A 22,202-nucleotide genomic window follows, 5' to 3' on the forward strand; every position below is an offset into this window, starting at 1 on the left:
TGTATGAAGGCCTCTCATTTCATCGAAAATGTACTTCGTAAGGTACCATCTGTGATGCTAAATACACTGTAATTACCAACAATGACACATACTTGTAAAATAATGAATCAGGTAAAAAGAGATCTGCTGGAAAATGTGCAATTGAAATAATTCAGAATAATCCTTGCCACTTTAAAAGTATTCTATGAGCATCTAATGACTTGTCATTTTCAGAACTATAAGCTTGTCCTCATTTCCACTGGTTTTGAAGCCATTTCCAGGGAAAAAGGACAAAACTGCAATTATACAGGAGGAAATATGTGACCGATATTGGTGGTTGTTTTGAATAAAGGTTTTAGCTACACAATAGGAAAGCATGGGTTTCTAGCCTCTAGGAATAAAATCAGGAAAAGCTTTTCTTTTTTTTAAATGAAGAATGTCACATTTCTAATGTTCATTAACTGACATTTAACTACAAGGGTTGTCAATCATTAAATTACTTTTGTAGTCAGCTTAGTAGACATTGTATTTCCATGGTAACAATGTATGGGAAGGTTAAAAAAATGTTAGTGAACTGTGGTGACCTTAATAATATTCTATGCAAATCACTCATTAATCTGATTTTTCTACTACTCAGACTTCCATTCCAACTGTACAATTGACTTTTATAGGGCTGATTGATGTTGGGAATAATGATTTTTTTTTTCTTCCTGGGTTATCACTGAGGCTTAGTGCCTGCACTAAGAGTCCACTGCTCCCAGCAGCTTTTTTTTTTTCTATTTTATTCAATAGGTCAAAGAAAAATTGAAATGGGAGGGGAGGTAGGGAGAGAGAAAGATAGAGAACTGCACATCTGCTTCACTGCTCATGAATCATCCCTGCTGCAGGTAGAGGGTGGAGGTTTGAACCAGGGTCCTTGCCCCTAGTGCCATCATCCGACCTCCAGGAATAAATAACTTTTTAAGAGTCTCAAAATGTCTTTTTCTGGGGAATTAAGGTAAATGGGAATTTCTGATGTGATGTCACTAGAACCTTGAGTGTGATTAATCATAGGTGGGTGGGTATGTTTTTGTTTGTGAAACTATTAAACTTATTAACTTATTAAACTCTTAATATTTCATAGTAGTTTAAATCAAAGTAAAACCAGTTGAAATTTCTTTTTTCTAAGATAAGGACTTTGATAATGAATCCCTTATCTGTCTTATGAGCTGAATATGGAAAGAAGCCATTGTAAAATGCCTTCAGTCATCTGAAACTGACCAAGCAAAGTGAAGTTTCAGTCAGAGTAATAGGCATCAGTTTTATTCTCATTCTCTTCTGGAATCCACAACAGCTTCATCATAAATTAAATGTTAATGGAGAAAAAGAAATATCGAGTCCTGTTTTAGAATTATGAACTGAGTCTCTTGTAGAAAAGACGGACACATAAACAGTGTGAGTTGGTGATGGACTTGAGGTTCTGTTTTAGAAATCACCTGCTCTTCAGTGTCTCATTCATCATCAAAGATCTCAGTTTCATAACATCAAGACCGAATATTTCAGGCCCAAATAATACAGTTCAGTCAAAAATGCCTTGCTTCATGCAGCCAAAGTTATAGCTTTGCTTTGCAACCAATAGGTCTAAGGACCAGCACATAATTTTAAAAAATATTTTACTTTAGTGATACACACACACACAAACAAACACACACAGACATGAACTTATGCATGCACATGTCCAGAGACACCAGAGTACTCTCTAACTCTGGTTTATGACAGTGTATATGGTTGAAACCAGAGCCTTGGAGATTCAAGCATTAAAATCTTTTGCATAACCATAATGCTGTCTCCATGCTTCCAGCATATATTAATTGTCATTTGAGTCAACTATTGACATTGAAGCCTTTTTTTTACTTGTACTACATCAAGTTTTAAGTTTTTAAGGTAGTCCAGAGCTGACAAAACAGCTCACTTACTGTGTATTCCGTGCCATGGTTTGAATCCAGCCCCTATCACATTAAAGGGAGGTTTGATGTTGTGGTGTCTTTCCTTCTCTATCTCTGTTCAAAGGAGCAGTGAAGCCCTGATGAGGACAGAAAACAAAACAAAACAAAACAAAAAAAGTAGCCCAGGTGTAGATATTTTATAATCAATACTCTGTTGATTGATTTCTGAACAGAATTTAATTTGGTTTTTTGTCTTCAGTAAACCAGGCTTTCCAATTTCATCCTAACTTTGTGTATGTGTGTGTGTTTTAATAGACCTGTGTAAACTTTTGCACCAATGTGAAAGTTTCAATGATCTTTGATACACCTATTTATTAACTTATTTATTTATTTATTTATTTATTTTACTAGAGCACTGCTCAGCTCTGGCTTATGGTGGTGTGGGGGAACTGAACCTGGGACTTTGGAAACTCAGGCATGAAAGTCTCTTTGTATAACCATTATGCTATCTACCCCCACCCTTTGATACACCTTTAAGGATCATTAAGAATCTCTCTGATGTGTCCACCCACAGCTTTAAATTTTTGTCCAGAAGTCAAGATTTTATCATCCAAATAAAAATAACCGTAAGTAAAATTCAAAATCATGAGGCCAGGCGATAACTGACCTAGTACTGTGTATACACTGCCATTCACCAATCTGAACTCAAGATTCTGGCACTACATGAGAACATCATACATAAAGAGAAGCTTCACAAACAGTGGTGTGGTACTGTGTTGTCTCTCCTTTTCCATGTCTCTTTCCATCTGTTTCTGTGACTGAAAAGGAAGAGACATGTGCTGGGAACCCTGAAATCATGTAGGCATTAAGTCCAGGTGAAGTAGTAGCAGCAGAAATAAACAAAACAGATGTGATATTAGTAAGTCCACTAAAAAGATACTAGTACATATTTAAAATATCACATGCTATTGATTTCATTATAACTGTGGGTTGAATGTAAGAAGCTTAGAATTATACTTTGAATAACAAGCTTAACTGTGCTGAATCAAAGGGATATCATTTTGAGGTATAGATTTGGTATTGAATTTAAAGCGTTTATCCTATAAATCAAAACTTTTTTGTAAAACAGAATTCCTAAAGTAATATTGTTCCAATTCATGAATAATTTTCACCCAAAGTTTTATTTCATATCTGATGAGAATGATTAGATCATGACTGAGTCCTTCTTTGCTACTTTCCTTGCTATTTGCTCCAAAGCCTTTTCCTGGAAATCACAGCAACTCAACGAAATGTAAAAAAAAAAAAAAAAAAAGTATCATAAAAAATACATATGCTAATATGATTCTTTTAGACTTTGTGTTTGCTTCTCTGAATAAAAATTTAGTAACAAGATAAGCTCCTAGTGAAGACTTTCTATGATATAAGCATCTACAAAGCATTAGGCATGACTTTGCAGAGTTGAGTGTTTGCTAAGTTATATCTAAAATCACTTATTTACCTGATTTTCATTATTTGAAAAATTGTGACACATTTCTCTCCTTGCTAGGATATTCTATGAGAAAATAAGAATAGGAAGGTGTGTGTGGTGGGGGTGGCATTCACTCATCACACTTGTCTAAGAGAGGGACTCAGGGTTAGGTCAGGGTTAGGAATTCACACCAGAATCTAGGTAGCTAATATGGGGGGGGGGGGAGCAGAATAGCATCAGGATCTTTAACATTTAGGGATAAGACTTTTTTGGGGGTGGGGAATTTTTTGCAAGTTCTATATTTTATGATACATTTGTTTTTTTATGATCGAGAGAAGTAGATAAATAAAATTTAAGAGAGCAAAAGAAGTGAGAGCACTGCTCAGTTCTGGCATACAATGGTACTGAGGATTGTCATGGAAATTGTGTATCATGTAATAAATAGTACTTAGAAAATAGCAGTTGAGATTTGAAAATGAGTAACAATTGATACATCAAATATATAGTCTTTACTACAACTCCCTGTTGTAATAACAGTTGTTACAACTAAGCAACAATAACAAAATTGTGGAGATAAGTCCAATATGAATTAAGCTTTAAAAAAAAAAAAGAATGAGAGTTGGGTGGTGGTGCACTTGGTTAAGCACACATACATAGTACTAAGTGCAAGGACCCACACAAGGATCCAGGTTTGAGCCCCAGCTTCCTACGTGCAAGGGGTAAAATTTCACAAGTGGCAAAGCAAGTCTGTTTCTCTGTTTTTCTGTATCTCACCCTCCTCTCAATTTCTCTCTGTCCTATCCAATACAATGGGGAAAAAATGACTGCCAGGAGTGGTAGATTTGTAGTGCCAACACTGAGCCCCAGTGATAACCCTGGAGGGAAAGAAAGAAGGAAGGAAGGAAGGAAGGAAGGAAGGAAGGGAGGGAGGGAGGGAGGGAGGGAGGAAGAAAAGTAGATCGGGTCAATATTTAGACTACAGCAAATTATCTAAGCAAAAGTCAGGGGGATTCTAAGTGTTATGTATGCACTAATAAAAGCCAACTTTAAGAAAATATAGAATAATTTTCCACTGGAAAACATAGTTCTTCTAGTCCATGTGAGTACTCTGAGGTGATTTTAATGAGAACCAATGGAATCATGTTCCTCATTCTGAAAAATCGTATGTTGAAATCTCAACCTCCAGTACCTACAAATATGAGCTTTAAGAGTCTTGATAGGAATTAGTAATCCAAATTTTTAGAGTTGGACTCAATTAAATATGACTGATAACCTTACACAAAGGGGAATATGAACATGGAGCTATTCTTTGGCCACATGAAGAAACAGAGAAGGTGAACACCTATGAGCAGAGGAAAGAGACATGGGATAGATTTTTTCTGCATAGCTCTCAGGAAACAACCTTGATTTCAGACTTCTAGTTTCAAGACCAATGAAAAAAATTAAATTCAAATTATGTTGTTTAAATCATCTTGCCTGTGGTATTTGGTAACAAGCAGTAGCTAATATAACCCTCAGTTACTCTATTGAAGATCAGAGCCAAAGATCTTGTCTAGAGCCTAACCGCTAAGGTTATTCATTTTTTTCTTTATCAAATTTGTTGGTGTCAGACTAAGAAGCCACAAAGATTATATATAAGACTTCAGTGAGTCAAATCAATTCTTGAGAAGGTAGAACAGAAACACGGAGCCATTCAGGTTTGATTACTCTCATGATTTATTAACATTAAGATTGAAAAAGGAGCCTCAGAGCCGCAAGTTACGCTAATTGGCACATTTGTTTTATTTATTTTCAAAACAGACTGGATTTTTTAAATTTTTTTTTATTCATTCCATCACATTGAAAAGGAGGAAAAGAAAATGATTTTGAATTCACTCAATATTTTGGACTCCTCAGATAAACGGAACATTGCACACACACTTGGAACAGAGAGAGATAGAGGAAAGTGGACTCCCACAGGGCCACACTCACCAGATCAAAAAACTTGGATACAGTGCAAGAATTTCCCAAAATGATTGGATCATCATTACCAAAAACTCGCCATAACAACACCAAGAAACAAAAATGTTTAAGCCACACTGTTTGACTTGGGATCTTTCCTGCTTTTTTTTTTTTTTTTTTTTTTTTTTTTTTTAATATTTGCCACACAGAGAGAAAGAGGGCCACTGGGTGGGAGAGGACAGACTCACAGATGTGAGCAGGACAGGAAGGGAAACTTCAGAGTGGAGCTGAGAAGAGGGTTGGAGAGGCAGGGTTCAGGAGAAAGGGGGTTGGGGATGTTGGAAAGCCATTTCTTAAAGTTCAGGCATGTTCTTGGTCCGCCTCACATTCTTCTCCTGTACCCTCATCCTGTCGGGCACTTTCCTTGGGTTTGGTTTCATCTACAGCTTCTGAAGACAAAACAAGATGGGGTGGGGAGGAAACAATGTTAGTACTTTATCTCTGTTCATATAATTAATAATGCAATGTATTTATTCCTTCCTAAGAAATTTTAGATGATTGTTATAATCTCTAAATTCAGAAGAATTTATCTCCAAGAGGTTGTTAAGGACATCGATAAAAGTGTTCAAGAACAGAGCTATGAGTTTAGCAATAAAGCTATGAAATTAGGTGCAAGAAGTCCGTTACATAGAAATTTATATGACCACTAATCTTAACTACACATTGGCTCTTAATATAGAGAATTAACAATAATCTTGTACCTCTCCTGAACATGAAAATAATCATACATTTATGTCAATCACCAGACATTCATACCAGTTCCTCTATCCATTATTTCTAGTACTATAAAAGCTAGAAAGTGAAATCTCTGAATTTCCAGTTTCCTTTGGTACTTACAGCATCCATATAACCAAATGATGGCCAATTAGATTGAGCAGAATTATCTGGGGGGAACCCCAGAGGAAATGTTTGTTTTTTGCTTTCATTTATGCCTGATCAGTAAGTTCAAACAATAACAGATAGTGGATCAGTTATCTTATACTCATGGAGACAAAAAACTATACACCAATAATGATAGAAAAAAGAAATAGAAAAGAATATATTACTTAGTGTCCATATTATAGCTAATCATCCTTTCCTCAGGCATTTTTTATTAATTGAGACAGACAACAAACTGCTTTAAACTATAATAGTAGTTTCTTGTAGCTAAACACTTTCCAACTAAATACATTTATTCATAAAGCAAGTGTGTTTTGTTTGACAGGAAAGACCTGTGTCTTTTTAAAAGGATTATTTTCCCCTCAAGAAGCAGGTGATTATTCTTATATTTTTGCCTGTTTCCCTTATAGAATTCAGCCGTGATATGAGCCAGTTTATTAATATGTGTACCAGCTAAAGGAAAGATAGTTTATTTACCCTAAAATAACCTGTGTTATTCCACAAATTTCTGTGTTTGGTGTCCAGGTCCACCCTAGAAGAACTAAAAATGAAAATCTAAGCATATAGTACTCTTTGTGTTCATGTTTATTGCACTAAAAAATAATAAAGCAAAATCAACAGAAGGAAAACTTACATGAGATGAAGTTACAACAGGTATAAAATTCTAAGAGTCCCCTCACCAAAGAGCAATATAAAATGTGCCCAATTCTTCCAGTAATAAATAATAAACATATGATTTCCCTCAAATGCCGCAAGGTTTCTGATATGTAACTATTCACTTATTTGTTCAATAAAGTCTCACTGGGCACTTTCAACATGCCAGACATTCTTCTAGGTACTGAGAAAAAGCAGTGAAAAAACACACTTTATCAAATAATGAACTCCCTATCTACAGAGTATGAACAATGAAAGGGGCCTTTAAGATTATCCAGTAAACAAGCCATAACTCTTCAAGGGTAGCAACGATATCCACCTGTGTTCAGCATTTAGTCAAATAGGTGGCCAGATACTTTTTATCAATTTAGGACTGCAAACCAACTATAGTCTGAAGGCTTTTAGAGATTCATAAAACTAAAACTGGAAATAAATTGTTGGCTTCACAATGAAAAATGATAGCCATAAAATTAAAATTGAAAATGCTTAAAAGGTAACATGTCAATCATTTAGCTGGGACTCTTCATTAAATATATGTAATTATATGTATTCTATTAAATAACATATCTGTTTTGTTTTATATAAAAGGTCAATTTTGTTTTACTTCATTGAATTATGAGCAAAAGTATCATACTTGTGTCAGCTGAAGGGATTAACTAGTCAGTAGGGATAAAATACGTTGAGTCAGGAGATTCAGAGAAATTTTTATAAACCACCAGGAAATTAGGGGGTAAAAAACACTGAAGGAGGAAGTAATATGAAATAACAATCTTTCACAACCACAGAGTGGAAAACTGAGAACCAATAATCATATCCAAAAATAATAAGCCTGCATACAAACAGATGAAAAAGTAATAAGATAGAGGTCCTTATGCTTGTTCTAGCTATATTCACTTTGATGGAAGATTTGTGAGTCTATTAAAGGTTTTAACCAAAAGCAAGGAGGAACTTACTGTGAACAGAATATGAATTATCTATAAGTACAGACATATGAGCCTGAATTCCAGAGAAAACTTTTGGATATCATTAGCTTTTTCTTTCTCCCACTGACACCAACTATAGCTATGTCACTGTAGTAAATAAATGATGTCTACCACATAGCTGCATAGCTATTTTTGTTGTTTTATTTAGAAATCTCACTGCCTAGAAAGAACCATACATTATGACTTTTCTGATTACTTCGTCAAAAGTAGTTAACTATAGCTAGCAGATTTGAGTGGTTCTATGTGCTTAGAACAATTTGAAATGTTTTGTGTCTCTTAATTGAATCCTCATATCTCTGTTTGGGGAAACTAAGGCACAGTGAAATGAAGAGGATTTTCTAGCTGAGGAAGCTGAGGTAGAGTAAGATGAAGTAATTTTTCTAAGTTTATAAAGTTGATCTTAAGTAGCAGTTGAACAACATAGCAGCTGTGAATTTGAACCTATGATAGACTCATCTAAGTAACTCTATTTTAGATTGATCTCCCTTGCCTTACTTTTGCCCAAGAAGCATGGATGGGGTCAAAGGAGAACTATAGTACGGAGTTCTGATGTATATATGTGCTAAGTCTGGAACCTACAACATCTGAAAGCTGGATTTAATAAAAGTAGCTTAAAATAAAGAAAATCATTCTAATTAGTTTTGAATAATATAAAATCTGGTCCTGATACTTTTATAGCACTAATCACACAACTTATAAATTATAATTAGTTGGTATGGAATCTTTAATATTCTGAGTGCAAAGTGTAATCATTATGGTGACTGTCAAAGACAGATGAATGACTGAGGGCAGCTGGTCAGTCACAATTATGGTCCAATAAGGACAAATAATCATATTATCCACCTAGTAAATTAATCTTCCAGTGAGGCAGTTATTACCTAAGAAAAAATTTTAAATGCTAAAAGCTGAAATGAAATCTCTGGTACCAAATGATACAGAACAAGTGAGTAGAAGAAGTCAATAGACCTAGGAAATGAAGAAAGCCCGGAGCTGGTGGTTGACAGTAGAAATTCAGCAGCTTAAAGAATATAAACTGCTTTTGTTCTTCCATTTAGCTCTGAAAAATACCTTTACTTACACTAATCATAAAACCCCTAAATTAACACTCAAGTTCTGGTTAATACATTATAGGAAAATCAAGAGTAAATGACTCACACATCTTATATCAGTCATGTGACTAGTGATGCTAATTTCGGACAAATTACTCTTCTACCCAGTGATGGTTTTCCCCTCAAAACCAGTCTTCAACAGAAGAATTAATGCCCAAACCTAGTTTTACTACAAGACAGAAAATGCCCAAGAAAAATAAAACTAAAAAACTGATTATTTTTCTAGTAGTTTGGTTTAAAAGAAGGAGAAAGGGCTTTTTGTTAGTCTTGAAATTGGGAACTTTTTGTTAACAATTTTTACTATTAGATATTTAAGTTTTCAAAAAAATACATTCAGTCATGTTAAAGAGATGATGCCAGAATGTGGTAATGGTCTATAACATTTTTCAATTTTGGCAATTTAACCTTGAATTACAGATTACTTAATCCAAGCCCAAAGATTTACTAGAAATCGACATTTCTACTATGGCCTCCATGAATTCCATTGCTTCTATATAAACTTAGAAGAAGAAAAAAAAAAAGCCCAGTTAATATGATATACAGTAAAGTCATGTAATCTTAAAGTTCTTAGAAAAAAAATATTTCAATTAATAATCCAGCGACAGGTTCCAAGTCTTGCATGCCAGGCACCGTTATACACACTGTAAATATAGCAGGAGTTGTGCAGCATTGAAAACTCAATGTACACATGTTCCTTTTCTTCATGGAACATATATATCCAGTACTGCTATAATGTTTGCTGTTGGAGAAAAATGGTAAAGAGACATGGAGCAGCTAGACCAGATATACTCAGCACAGTGGAGCACAAGTTTTCTGAACCACTTTTGGATTTGCAAATGTTTGTATATGTAATGAATTAATTTCCTGAATTTTGAGATGTGTAAAACTCTAATTTTTCTCACTTCCATTCACAAACACCATTGCTAAGAAAAGTCAAGCTCATTCACATTAAGACAGCAAATAAATGTAAGAATATTCTCTATACCCATTTGAAACAGTGCTGGCAGATTTGTAATAGGAAGAGGAATCAGGTGGATGATTTCACAGGGGACTTTTATTTACTTTTTTAAATAGTTTACTTGGGCAGAGGGTAGACAGCATAATGGTTATGCAAACAGACTCTCATGCCTGAGGCTCCAGAGTCCCAGGTTCAATCCCCCACACCACCATAAGCCAGAGCTGAACAGTGATCTAGTAAAATAAATAAATAAATAAATAAATAAATAAATAAATAAATAAGAGAAGAGAGAAATTTAGATAGAAAAGGAAGACAGGGATAGATAAAGAGAGACAGCGGCAGCACTGCTTCACCCCTTGCAAAGGTTCCCCTCTGCAGGTGGGGACTGGAGGCTTGAACCCAATCCTGGCCTTGTGCATGGTAACATGGTCAATCAGGTGTACCAGCGCCTGACCCTTTACTTTTGCTTTTTGACAAAGTGAGGTAAAGAGTGGAGGAGAGAGACGAGGGAATGAGAGACCGGCAACACTGTTCCACCTCTAGTGAAGCTTTCATGCTTGAGTCAGAGTTCTTACACATGGTAATACGTACGCTTTCAGGTGACCCACCACCCCACACAGAAGTCCTTTAAAATGTTTACATAACTGGTTCTGTGATCCTTGTTGAAATAGATTGCAAGCAGTTCTTGCCTTTATACATTCCATTCAATTCTTCGAAAGGGTGAGAATAGCACAGTCTGCACATTCTGTTGGTGAGTAAATACCAGGAGCATATGCAGCAGCGGCTGCTTGAGTGCTTAGCCAGGGAACCCGGCTGCAATGCTACTGGAGGGATGGCGGTGTTCCCAGCTGCCATCGCCTACACTGAGCTCTAAGGGCCCTGTTTACTGGCTCTGGTCCAGGTCCCTCCACAGTCCTACATTACTGAAATTAGGTTGAGTGGATTTCCGAGTAAAACATTACCTCTTGGGACCTGCCCAGCTCTCCCCAGCCTTGTCAACATTGATTAAATAGAAGCTGTTATCATCCTGGGGCTATGCCCGCAATTACTCTACCAATCACCACTAGGCTAGGGTGTTTGCTTCCTTTTCTCTTTTCATTTTCATCTTTCTTGAATATTAAGCATCCTACCCTCAAAACCTCAAAGGAAAGTAACAAAGGAAATCTGTTACTAAATACATATGTCCCTTTTGTTACATACAGGGTCTTCCTCTTAAGCTGTATGCATATGTCCGTTCAGAGTCTAGATCATGGCTTTTGATAGTCAGTGGGATCCATATTTTATTCTTTTTATTACCATATTTTAGATTTTAAGTTCCTTCAAAAGCACTGAGCCAATATATCATTTTGATGTCACAGAATGATATAAATATCGCCAATGCCTATGCCCCCTTTCTTTTTGAGCCTTTGAGAAAGAAACTAACCCTACTGATTATACTACCACTCAAGGACTTCAAACATTGACAAGAAAGAATTAAACCAAGGAGACAATCCAAAGGCAACATGGCAAGAACCCTAGCAATAATAGAAAGCACATACATACATCTATTTATACATACTTCTCTCAAAAGTCGAGGCTTGGAACCATGGTGATTTATATTCTAGCCTTGACTTGTTATCTGCTCATATGATTTAAATACATTACTTTCTTTAGCTTAGTTTCCACCTATATATATATGTATATATATATATATACATATATATATATTCACTATTTTGCATTATTTGAAAATTAGTTATTTAGAGTTTGAAGGAAGAAATTTCTTTTAATTAAAATATAATCTTATGGGAGTCGAGCGGTAGCGCAGCGGGTTAAGTGCACGTGATGCAAAGCGCAAGGACCAGTTTAAGAATCCCAGTTCAAGCCCCAGTCTCCCCACCTGCAGGGGAGTTGCTTCACGGGCGGTGAAGCAGGTCTGCAGGTGTTTATTTTTCTCTCCCCTTCTGTCTTTCCCTCCTCTCTTCATTTCTCTCTGTCCTATCCAACAACGACAACATCAGTAACAACAACAATAATAACTACAACAATAAAACAAGGGCAACAAAAGAGAATATATATATATATATATATATATATATATATATAGAGAGAGAGAGAGAGAGAGAGAGAGAGAGAGAGAGTCTTATATTTATCTTCCCCAGGTTTCTGGGCCATGAATCTCTCATAATGAGTAAAAACTCAATATTATGTTAGTGATTAGTAATGGAAATATTTATTCCATGATTCTCTATGACTTTATCTCTATGGTCAGTAGAAAATTCTTGCTTGTACAGTGAAAAAGAAAAATATTCTTTCATGAAACAGGTAAAATTCAGAAATGATTGCAAGGGCAAATCTGACCACTGATCAAACTTGAGGAGCATGATTTGTGATGTAAATATCAAAGCTATTAGACAGTAATATCTCCACAGACAAGAATGTATCTGCTATTGTCTCTACTTGAGGGCAGAGCAATCTTTACCACATATCTAATTAATAGCAGCCAGTTATCTAAAAGGAAATGATCTATACTCAAGACCAGCTCCATCTAGTCCCTAAATTCTGTAGCAAAAATTACTTTAACCATAATGAATGAACAGGAATTCAACCACTCTGCTCCCAGATGTGCAGTAAATTTTGTTTATAGAAAGCAAGTTACAGATTGAAAACATGATACTCAATTTAAAAAATCCTTATTCAATAATAATTATCAGTTACCAGATTTGAAAGAAAACTAAAACTTCTGTCCCCTAACCATATGGAAAATAATCAGTGTGAGATTTTTCTCAACTTCGTTTTAGCAAATATTTTCATTCTCAGGATACCTGGAGATAGGATGTGTGTGTGTGTGTGTGTGTGTGTGTGTGTGTGTGTGTGTGGTGGTGGTGGTGGTGGTGGTGGTGGTGGTGGTGGTGGTGGTGGTGGTAGTGTGTCACTTTAGTAGCAATTACAGCTGCCTAAATATTTTTCTTATAAATTTCTACTGCTTGGGTAGAATTTAAATTTAAAAATTTTGATCTACCTAGTATGTGGAAGAGTTTGCTGATGGAGTTATTCTTTCTACCTGTATACAGTACTGTCATTTCTGAACTTTCCCAAGCAGAAAGTCCAGTAGACATTGAATAATTAGTAAAGTTGTATTATGAAGTTTTCTTTTAAGAATTACAGTCAAAGAAACATCATCCTTCATTTTGTAATCTTTGTAAAATATGGTTAAGATTACCATTCCCACTCTTTCTCCTAATGATTCACTTTACTTTTTTCTGCTGTACTTAGAGAGCTCTTGTATTTGATATCAATTATTTAGAAGATTCATACTTAAATAGTGATGAAAAGTCTAACAGGCTACTCATATTTATTGGCTAGTTTATTGTCATTGAATTTATCTGAACTTTTCTTACTCATAGTTCTTCACATTTATTGAAATACATTGCTTAGTCATTGTACCCACCATTTCCAAACTTAGCTGGTTTCTATAGTGAATCACCCTATATCTGGTGATATGTGAAAAAAATTAATCTGTGTTCTTCAGACCTTGAGAAAATTAGTGAACTTTCTTGTAGGTTATGCTCATAACAAATAATTTGTAGTGTTTTACATATCTGGTGTTAACATGTACTGTGTTACTCTGTATTATGGCAAAGTCTGTACATTTTTTTTAAAAAGATTTATTTTTGAATAAGGAGAGGGACCCACTCTGGCATTTGTAATACTAGGGATTTAACTCAGGACCTCATGTTTGCAATCTCAATGCTTTATATACCGTGTCAACCCCTAGGTCACACAAAGTTTGTATTATCATTTGCATTTGAAAGAAAAACTTCTAGATGTCTCTCAAGTCCTATGATTAGATATGTTTTATTATCCACTCTAGGACTAAATTATAGAAGCCAGAACTGGAAATTCTGATTCTAGTAGTCACTCCAATAGTAGCTACAGTTGCCTAAATATTTTTCTTATGAATATCTACTGCTTGGATAGTATTTAATTTTTTTATTTAATTTTATTTATTTTATTTTTGAGAGAGATGGAGAGAGAGAGAGAAAGAGAGAAACACAGAGAGAAACACCAGAGCATTGCTCAGCTCTGGCTTATGGTGGTATGAAGGATTGAACCTGGGACTTTTTTGGAGCCTCAGGCACAAGAGTCTGTTTGTATAACCATTATGCTAAATCCCCCACAGCATTTTTTTTTTAATTTTTTAATTTATTTTCCCTTTTGTTGCCCTTGTTGTTGTAGTTATTATTGTTGTTGTTATTGCTATAGTTGTTGTTAGGACAGAAATAAATGGAGAGAGGAGGGGAAGACAGAGAGGAGGAGAGAAAGATAAGACACCTGCAGACCTGCTTCACCGCCTGTGAAGTGACTCCCCTGCAAGTGGGGAGCCGGGCTGGAACCAAGATCCTTACGCCAGTCCTTGTGCTTTGCGCCATGTTTGCTTAACTCACTGCACTACTGCCCGACTCCCAGAATTTAAATTAAAAAAAAAAAAGTCATATTCAGCTAATGCCTTGCCATGACTTGACATAATATGTTTGAGTAGTACTTGAGACAAGGCAGAAAATTATTTATCTGTCATTTAATTTTCCCTTCTGGCTATATCTACACAACACAAAGAAAACTAGAGGTTTATCAGTTGTCTTATTAATTTTACCAATACAAATAGATTAACCACATAATTCAAGGCAAAAATACAAAATCTGTATATGTTTTCATAGAGTCAACTTGCAGTGATTTGTTAAATTAAGAAATAGTGGAAGCTGAAGCTCTACTCCACATTCCTTTTGAGATGAACTGAAAACAGAAAATTTTGTGACTTTCCCAAAGTCACACAGCTAATTAGACTTCAGTGATTCTCTCATAACACCATGATGCCTATCACAACCTTTAGGAATGAGTGTATTCATTCCTCTGCATGAATGACTTGCATCTCTCCTCAGTAGCCCTAAATGTTCTTTTTTATAAATGTATATAATTTTTATTTATAAAATTGAAGTACCGACAAGACCATAGGATAAGAGGGTTACAGTTCCACACAATTCCCACCAAATATATATAGAGCTCACCAAAATTAGCAACAAAAAAGCAAATGATCCCATCCAAAGATGGGCAGAGGATACAAACAGAACATTCACTACAGAAGAGATTCAAAAGGCTAATAAATACATGAACTATTGCTCCAGGTCACTGATTGGCAAATAAATACAACACTGAGATAGCACCTCACCCTGTGAGAATGGCATACATCAAAAAGGACAGCAGCAACAAATGCTGAAGAGGTTATGGGGACAAAGGAATCATTCTACACTGCTGATGGGAATGTAAATTGGTCCAGTCTCTGTGGAGAGCTGTCTGGAGAACCCTCACAAGGCTAGACCCAGTAATTCCTCTCCTAGGGATATACCCCAAAGACTCCATGACATCCAACCTAAATATTCTTTTTTAATTTTTTAAATTTATTTATTTTCCCTTTTGTTGCCCTTCTTGCTTTATATTGTTGTTGTTTTTGATATCGTCATCATTAGATAGGACAGAGAGAAGTGGAGAGAGGAGGGGAAGACAGAGAGGGAGAAAGATAGACACCTGCAGACCTGCTTCACCACTTGAGAAGCAACTCCCCTGCAGATGGGTGGCTGGGGGCTCGAACCAGAATCCTTATACTGGTCGTTGCGCTTCGCGCTACGCGCACTTAACCCACTACACTACCACCCGACTTCCCCAACCTAAATATTCTATATAAATCTATGTCCACTTATTTTGTCTCTCCCACCCTCATTCCCTTCTTCCCCTTTCTGAAATAAAAAATAAAACTCAATACAATTTTGTTATGAGGGCTACCAAAATTGATTTTAGATACTCTCAGGACTACAGGATGGTTCTCACATATTATCATTTGAAAGGACCCAGATTCAAGCCCCCAGGCCTAGTTGCAGGGGGTTGGGCAGCTTCACTAATGGTAAAATATGGCTAATATATATTAATTTTTAGATACTCTGACGGCTTGCAAAAGAAGAACTAAGAATTTTTGTTGCATTTCACTTTGCCATATGATGTGATGCACAAATTTGACAGTGGAGTGTATGTACTACACAAAGAAAAGAAAAGCGGTAATTTTTAAAAACTTAATGGTGGCCTGGAAGATGGTTCTGAGGGGTTCAAGCATATGGCTTATTACTCTGCATTAGGACCTGGCATGACATGAGGTCACCATGGACACTGGCAATGGAGGTATATGAAAATTGTGGTATATATAACATGATGACATGACAGAGCTGTTGAAGATGATGAAGTCATCTTCTTTGCCTCTTTTTGGCTAGAACCTGAAAAAGAAATCACATGACTGAGATAAGCCAGAAAGAGAAAGATAAACAATGGATCATCTCACTCATAAGTAGAACTTAAGAAACAAAAACAGAAAAGGAAAATACAAGGTGAAACTTGGACTGGGCAGAGTGTAGTGTACCAAAGTAAAGGACTCTATGGAAGAAGGGGGAAGGAGAGGATGGAGAGGATATTGGGGTTCTGGTGCATGACGGAAATGACATTAAATTGAGGATGAGACTATTCTGCAGACACCTATCACAGATGAGAAATTGGGTCAACAATTGTACTGTAAGCCATTAACTCTCCAATAAAATGATGACAATGAAACTAATAAGTAATAAAATAGTAACCTAGGCTGAATAGTTGGCATAAATTCTAGTAGATTTCATAAGTGAAATGACTACAGTGTCTCTGGATAATAAAATTCTAAATATAGTTAAAGTTACTATAGATGCTGTCTTAGTTAAAAATCCACTGCAGATCCTTACTAGGATATGAAAAGGGAAGCAAAATATTCTTCCCATCAACCACCCTTTCATTTTGCAGTGGAAGAAGGATGTTTTATAAAAAAAAAAAAAATGAGGATTAACTCGATTTCTAAATTAATTTTTAAAATAGCATGGTATACTTAGTGCTGGTATTAAGATCAATGTAAAGGAGAATGTTTTTCATTCTGTCAGAGAATAAACAAATATACAGGTGCCTTAAATCTTTATTCAAGCAGTACTCTTAACTAGTTTGTAATCTGAAATCACCGCTGACTCTTACTTTGTTAATTTAAAAATAAATACATTTTAAAAGAAAAATAAATAGTATGGTATCAAGAAAGCCCTGTAAAAAATCTATTTGTGTTAGATTCTTGAGCATGGGTAAATAAAAGAATTTTCCACCTCTTACTGGGACAATTCATTTTACACTCTGTATGTTTGGGCTTCCTGTGGCCTGTCAAATTGTGGCACAGTCTTTGAGTGAAAAATTGCTTTCAGAATCAATAGCACTCACTGGAACACAACTAGAACTACATTGAAAAAAGAAATATTTGGATTTTGTGCTGATTTTTTTTCTTTGTAGTCAAGGATCTCATAGTTCTTATATTTAGTAGCAAAGCATAATTTTGGCAGCTTGGGGACACTGGAACAACAGCAGTTAAAGAATAGAGATTCATAGTCTGTAACTGCACTGGAATAGAACTATAGCCTACATAATCTATCCATCAAATCAGATGGCCATTTAAAATTGCCTACTTTAAGGCTTGCTCCCTTTGTTATACCTCTTTTTCTTTTTCTCATTAAGTCATTTTCTAAGACATACATTATATCTAGAATTTTTTGTTGCCCTTTTTTTAAAATATTTATTCCCATTTGCTAACCTTGTTGTTTTATTGTTGTTGTTGATATTGTCGTTTTGTTGTCAGATAGAATAGAGAGAAATGCAGAGAGGAGGGGAAGACAGAGAGAGGGAGAGAAAGACAGATAGACACCTGCAGACCTGCTTCACCGCCTGTGAAGCAACTCCCCTGCAGGTGGGGAACCAGGGGCTCGAACCGGGATCTTTATGCTGGTCCTTGCACTTTGCTCCATCTGCGCTTAACCAGCTGCGCTACTGCCCAACTCCCTCACATTATATCTAGAACTTATCAAATTCTATCTTTCTTCTTTCAAAACTCTATTTATTTGAAAGTATTCAGTCACATATAAAAACCTTAGTGTAAAAAGGGACTTTAGAGACTTCTCAGCAATGCCACATCTAGGATAGAATTCACTCACAATATCCCTATACAGTTTTAACTATAAATTTATAAACAGCTTTAACTATAAATTTATCCCGATAATCAGCTAAAATCTCTCTCCCCTAAATTTTATAGCATTTTTTAAAATTAATAACAGAGAATTTGACCTTAATATTTTCTCACTTGCAAATAATAGTCCAAAAATGCAAAATAACACTCTTTTTTCCAAGAAGATTTTAAGTTCATTATTTTCCTCTTTTTATCAACAAAGATCATGAGAGAATAATCAAAATGATGTCACATTTTCTTTACTTCACCTACCTTATTTTTCTGTGAACTGACTCTAATCTTATAATATTTTATTTCTAACAGTGTTCTCCTCAAAAAATTATTTTTTAAACCTCAGTCTTTTCTAGGTATAACAATGGTATAGATTATAGAATCAAGCAGATAACTGTGTATAATCTCAGCTATGGGTCCTACAGAGATATGTGGCAGTACGCCTGGGTGATTATTTCAGTAGATTGTGGGGGCAGTAATGCCTGAACTAATATAGTCATCCCTTATCATGTCTTTATGCTCCCAATGGCTCTCTTGAAAGTTCTCTTTCTGTCACTGATACTACAACTAAAAGAGTTAAAGTCAAAACAATATAGCATGAAAGGGAAAGGAAATTACTCTTGACTTTTAAATTCACTTATCTCTCTTGAGTCTGAAACAGAGAACACAACACTTATTGTGATTTAAGTGTAAGTGTACTAAATGATTTTTTTTATCATACTTTTGACTGGACATCTGCTGATCTCCAAAGAGTACTACAAAACTTTATAAACTCATCCAGTGTCCAAGACCATTTTATCTTAATTGTTGAACCCTTAAATAACAATACATTAGGGATAGAAAAATAATGAATGGGATGGGGAAATAGCATAATGGCTATGCAAAAAAAGGCTTTTAGTGCCTGAGGCTCTAATGCCTCAAATTCAATCCCTATAAACCAGAACTGAGCAGTGCTCAGAGGGAGAAAAATAAAGGGTGGTGGTGGTGGTAGTGGTGGTGGTGGTGGTGGTGGTGGTGGTGGTGGTGGGTAAAGGTAGTGCCATAGTACCAAAGCCAATGAAAAGTTTTGGGAAAATATGACAAAAAAAATGTTTTGTTTTGTTTTTCCTGAAGCTAACTTGAGTGTAAATAATTATATAAAAGTAAATTTTCTTTTTTTTTTCATTTTTTTTACCCTTTTTGTTGCCCTCATTGTTTATCTTAGTCATTGTTGTTGTTATTAATGTTGTTATTGCTGTCGTTGTTATTGGATAGGACAGAAAGAAATGGAGAGAGGAGGAGAAGACAGAGAGGGGGAGAGAAAGATGGACACCTGCAGACCAATTTCACCACTTATGAAGCGACCCCCCCCCAAAGGTGGGGAGCCAGGAGCTCCAACCTGGATCCTTATCCCGCGGGTCCCTGCACTTTGCTCCATGTGCGCTTAACCTGCTGCACCATCTCCTGGCTCCCGAAAAGTAAGTTTTCCTATGAGCTCAGATCTATAGGGATGCAGAGGTCTCATAGGCTCCTAAGCTGAATATGGCCCCAGATCAGATCAAATCGATGGGGTATACAGTCAACAATATTTATACACCTTTCCTATATTTGGGAGCTACTCTCTTCCCTGATCCGGCTTTCTGGTCTTTTTTCTAGCCATAACATCATCTCCCCAGATAATAACTTGGATCCACCTGCATATCAGATTTCAGGCTCAGGGAAAAAAAAAAAAAACTAGTATAGTCATGGGCTCTTTGGAATATAACTAAAATAGGACTACTAACTATCTTCAAAACGGAGGACCCCCCCCCCCAGCTGTTCATATGAACCATTCAAGCCTTTAGGTTCATGATTAGGCAAAAATTTGTTTGGCTCTATATGTTAACTCTTTTTTCAGCCACCAGGTTCCAGATGCTAACAAGATGCCAACCGGACTTCCCTGGACAGATGACCCCACCAATGTGCCCTGGAGCCCCATTTCCCCAAAGCCTCGCCCCACTAGGGAAAGAGAGAGAGACAGGCTGGGAGTATGGGTCGACCTGTCAACACCCATGTTCAGTGGGGAAGCAATTACAGACCTTCCACCTTTTGCACCCCATAATGACCCTGGGTCCATACTCCCAAAGGGATAAAGAATAGGAAAGCTATCAGGGGAGGAGATAGGACACAGAGTTCTGGTGATGGGAATTGTATGGAGTTGTACCTCTTATCCTATGGTGTTTGTGTTTCCTTTTTATAACTCAAAAATTTTTTAAAAGTAAATTTTCTACAGTACTTAACACTTTCTAGTTAAAAACCATGAGGTACCACAGTAAGAGATTAAAAAAAACTACTTTGAGCTTTGAGATGTGATTTGAAGGTGAACTGAAAGAAACAGAGCTTTGTTCTGGGTTGCATTCTGTTATACAACAGAGATTCTTTAATGAGTGAACAAATCAATACTTATCTAGAAGGAAAGAATAAAGAAACAAGCATCATTATTCATATTAGCCAAACTAGACGAAGACTTAATAATTGACCATTTTGTTATTTACACAATGTTTATACTTGGATTGTGTTTAGACATAAGTATGGGTCTAATGTTATGTCTGGTGTTCTCATACAAAGTCTGATTATGGTGCTCTTGAAATTCTTTTTGTTGTTATTTCTAAGACTATGTTTTATCAAAAACTTGTGGAGTGTCACATAAAGTTAGTCTATGGTCTAAATATATATTTAAAAAGGGATGAGTTTAAATATAGTTATATGTATATGACCATCCTATATCTTTTTTTCTGTTTTTTTTTTAATTGGAGGTTAATCATTTACAGTAGTTTTTGGCACATGGGTTCTTTGAAATCCTTTATGTTAATAGGGGGAATATTAAGGCCTGTCAGTAAGTGTCAAGCCAGTTTCTGGATTTAAGAGGCTACTTTCTCTTAAAAAACAAACAAACAAACAAACAAAACAGGGAAGTTTAAACTTGATTTTTCCAAATTCTATATGTCACTGTTAAGGTCCACCCTTGAACTTGCTTGTATCCCACTCCCAAGTTCCCCATTAGTAACACTTATAGGTATGTGAGTCCCCTGAGCAGAATAGTAAGAGAAATGATATCAATTGTCCAGAGATAGTGAAAAGATTCTACCATCAGCTGAAGCCCTACCCTGAAATGCTTTTGTTGGCTCTTAAAGATGCTTATGGTTCCCAAAGGACTAGTGACACTATTTTCAAATTTGGAACAGTTTAATTAAATAAAATCCTTTTTGAGAAAGAAAATCCAGTCAGATCAGGATCTATCACCTCAGTTGTTTCTCACTTCACTGATATAACAAGACAGCAAGTTTGGGCTTTTCACACACACACACACACCCCTCCCCTTAATGGCCTGTCAAAAGGAAACTCAATCCTGTGTTAGCATTAATGCTGGCTGTAAATAATGAAGAAATGGGAGAAAAGAGGAGGAGGGAAGAGAGGGTTGTGTGTGATAGAAACTAGATTTGCAGCTGAATTGCAAGGCATCTCTCAGAGTGTCTAGACACCAGCTGCCTGGTAACTATGGAAACCCACTAACTTTGGCTGATGGACTAAAGAGTAATGCCTCTCAGGAGATCTGTGTGGGAGCACAGTAGTGGAGGTAGAGGAAGGAGCTTGGGAGTGATGGCACAGAGTATTACAGCAGTATGAGGCAGCAGGAAAAAACAAAACTTTCTTTGTGAAAGGGTGGCATTAACCTTGATACTGTCTTTCTTCTACACATTATGTATGTGGTGACAAGGTATAAACCTGCTATACCCAGCAAAGTGTTAGAACACAGGTTGCTAAAGATAAATAGCTGTGCTGAAACAATTACATCCCCATCAACCTCCTGCCAGCATCAGAGTATTTCTTTAGTAAACCAAAGTTTACCATGGTAAACAGAAAGGATCAACAACTGTCTGTGGAAGTCTCTAGAGTAAGAAATTCTAGTTCTCCGGAAAGGCTGTCACTGTTACAAGCACTCAGCAATGAAGATTAATCACAGTTCTTTACATCCAAAGTATCCTCCCTTCCAGCTGCTCCCATTTTTCCTTGTCAAATGCAAAAGTTAGGATATTACTCAAATAGAAGAAGACAGAGATAGGAATTTGAAGAGGATGAGTATGTAAAGTTCCTATAGTTTAAGGCCAAATCATACATATCCTTGATCCGCCTAG

General features: G+C 36.1%; 1 protein-coding gene across 1 annotated transcript in view; it reads right to left on the minus strand.

Annotated features, from left to right (window-relative positions):
• Positions 1 to 5,070: 5,070 nt before the first annotated feature.
• GAP43 (growth associated protein 43) overlaps positions 5,071 to 22,202 on the minus strand; it is a 103,283-nt gene continuing 86,151 nt past the window's right edge. Inside the window, exon 3 of the mRNA XM_007516308.3 lies at positions 5,071 to 5,762. Coding sequence (XP_007516370.1) covers positions 5,674 to 5,762 — 89 coding nt within the window. The 3' untranslated portion in view covers positions 5,071 to 5,673. The remainder of the gene's footprint in view (positions 5,763 to 22,202) is intronic.

Source organism: Erinaceus europaeus, chromosome 9 (genome assembly GCF_950295315.1).
Source record: "Erinaceus europaeus chromosome 9, mEriEur2.1, whole genome shotgun sequence".
Classification (NCBI taxonomy): domain Eukaryota; kingdom Metazoa; phylum Chordata; class Mammalia; order Eulipotyphla; family Erinaceidae; genus Erinaceus; species Erinaceus europaeus.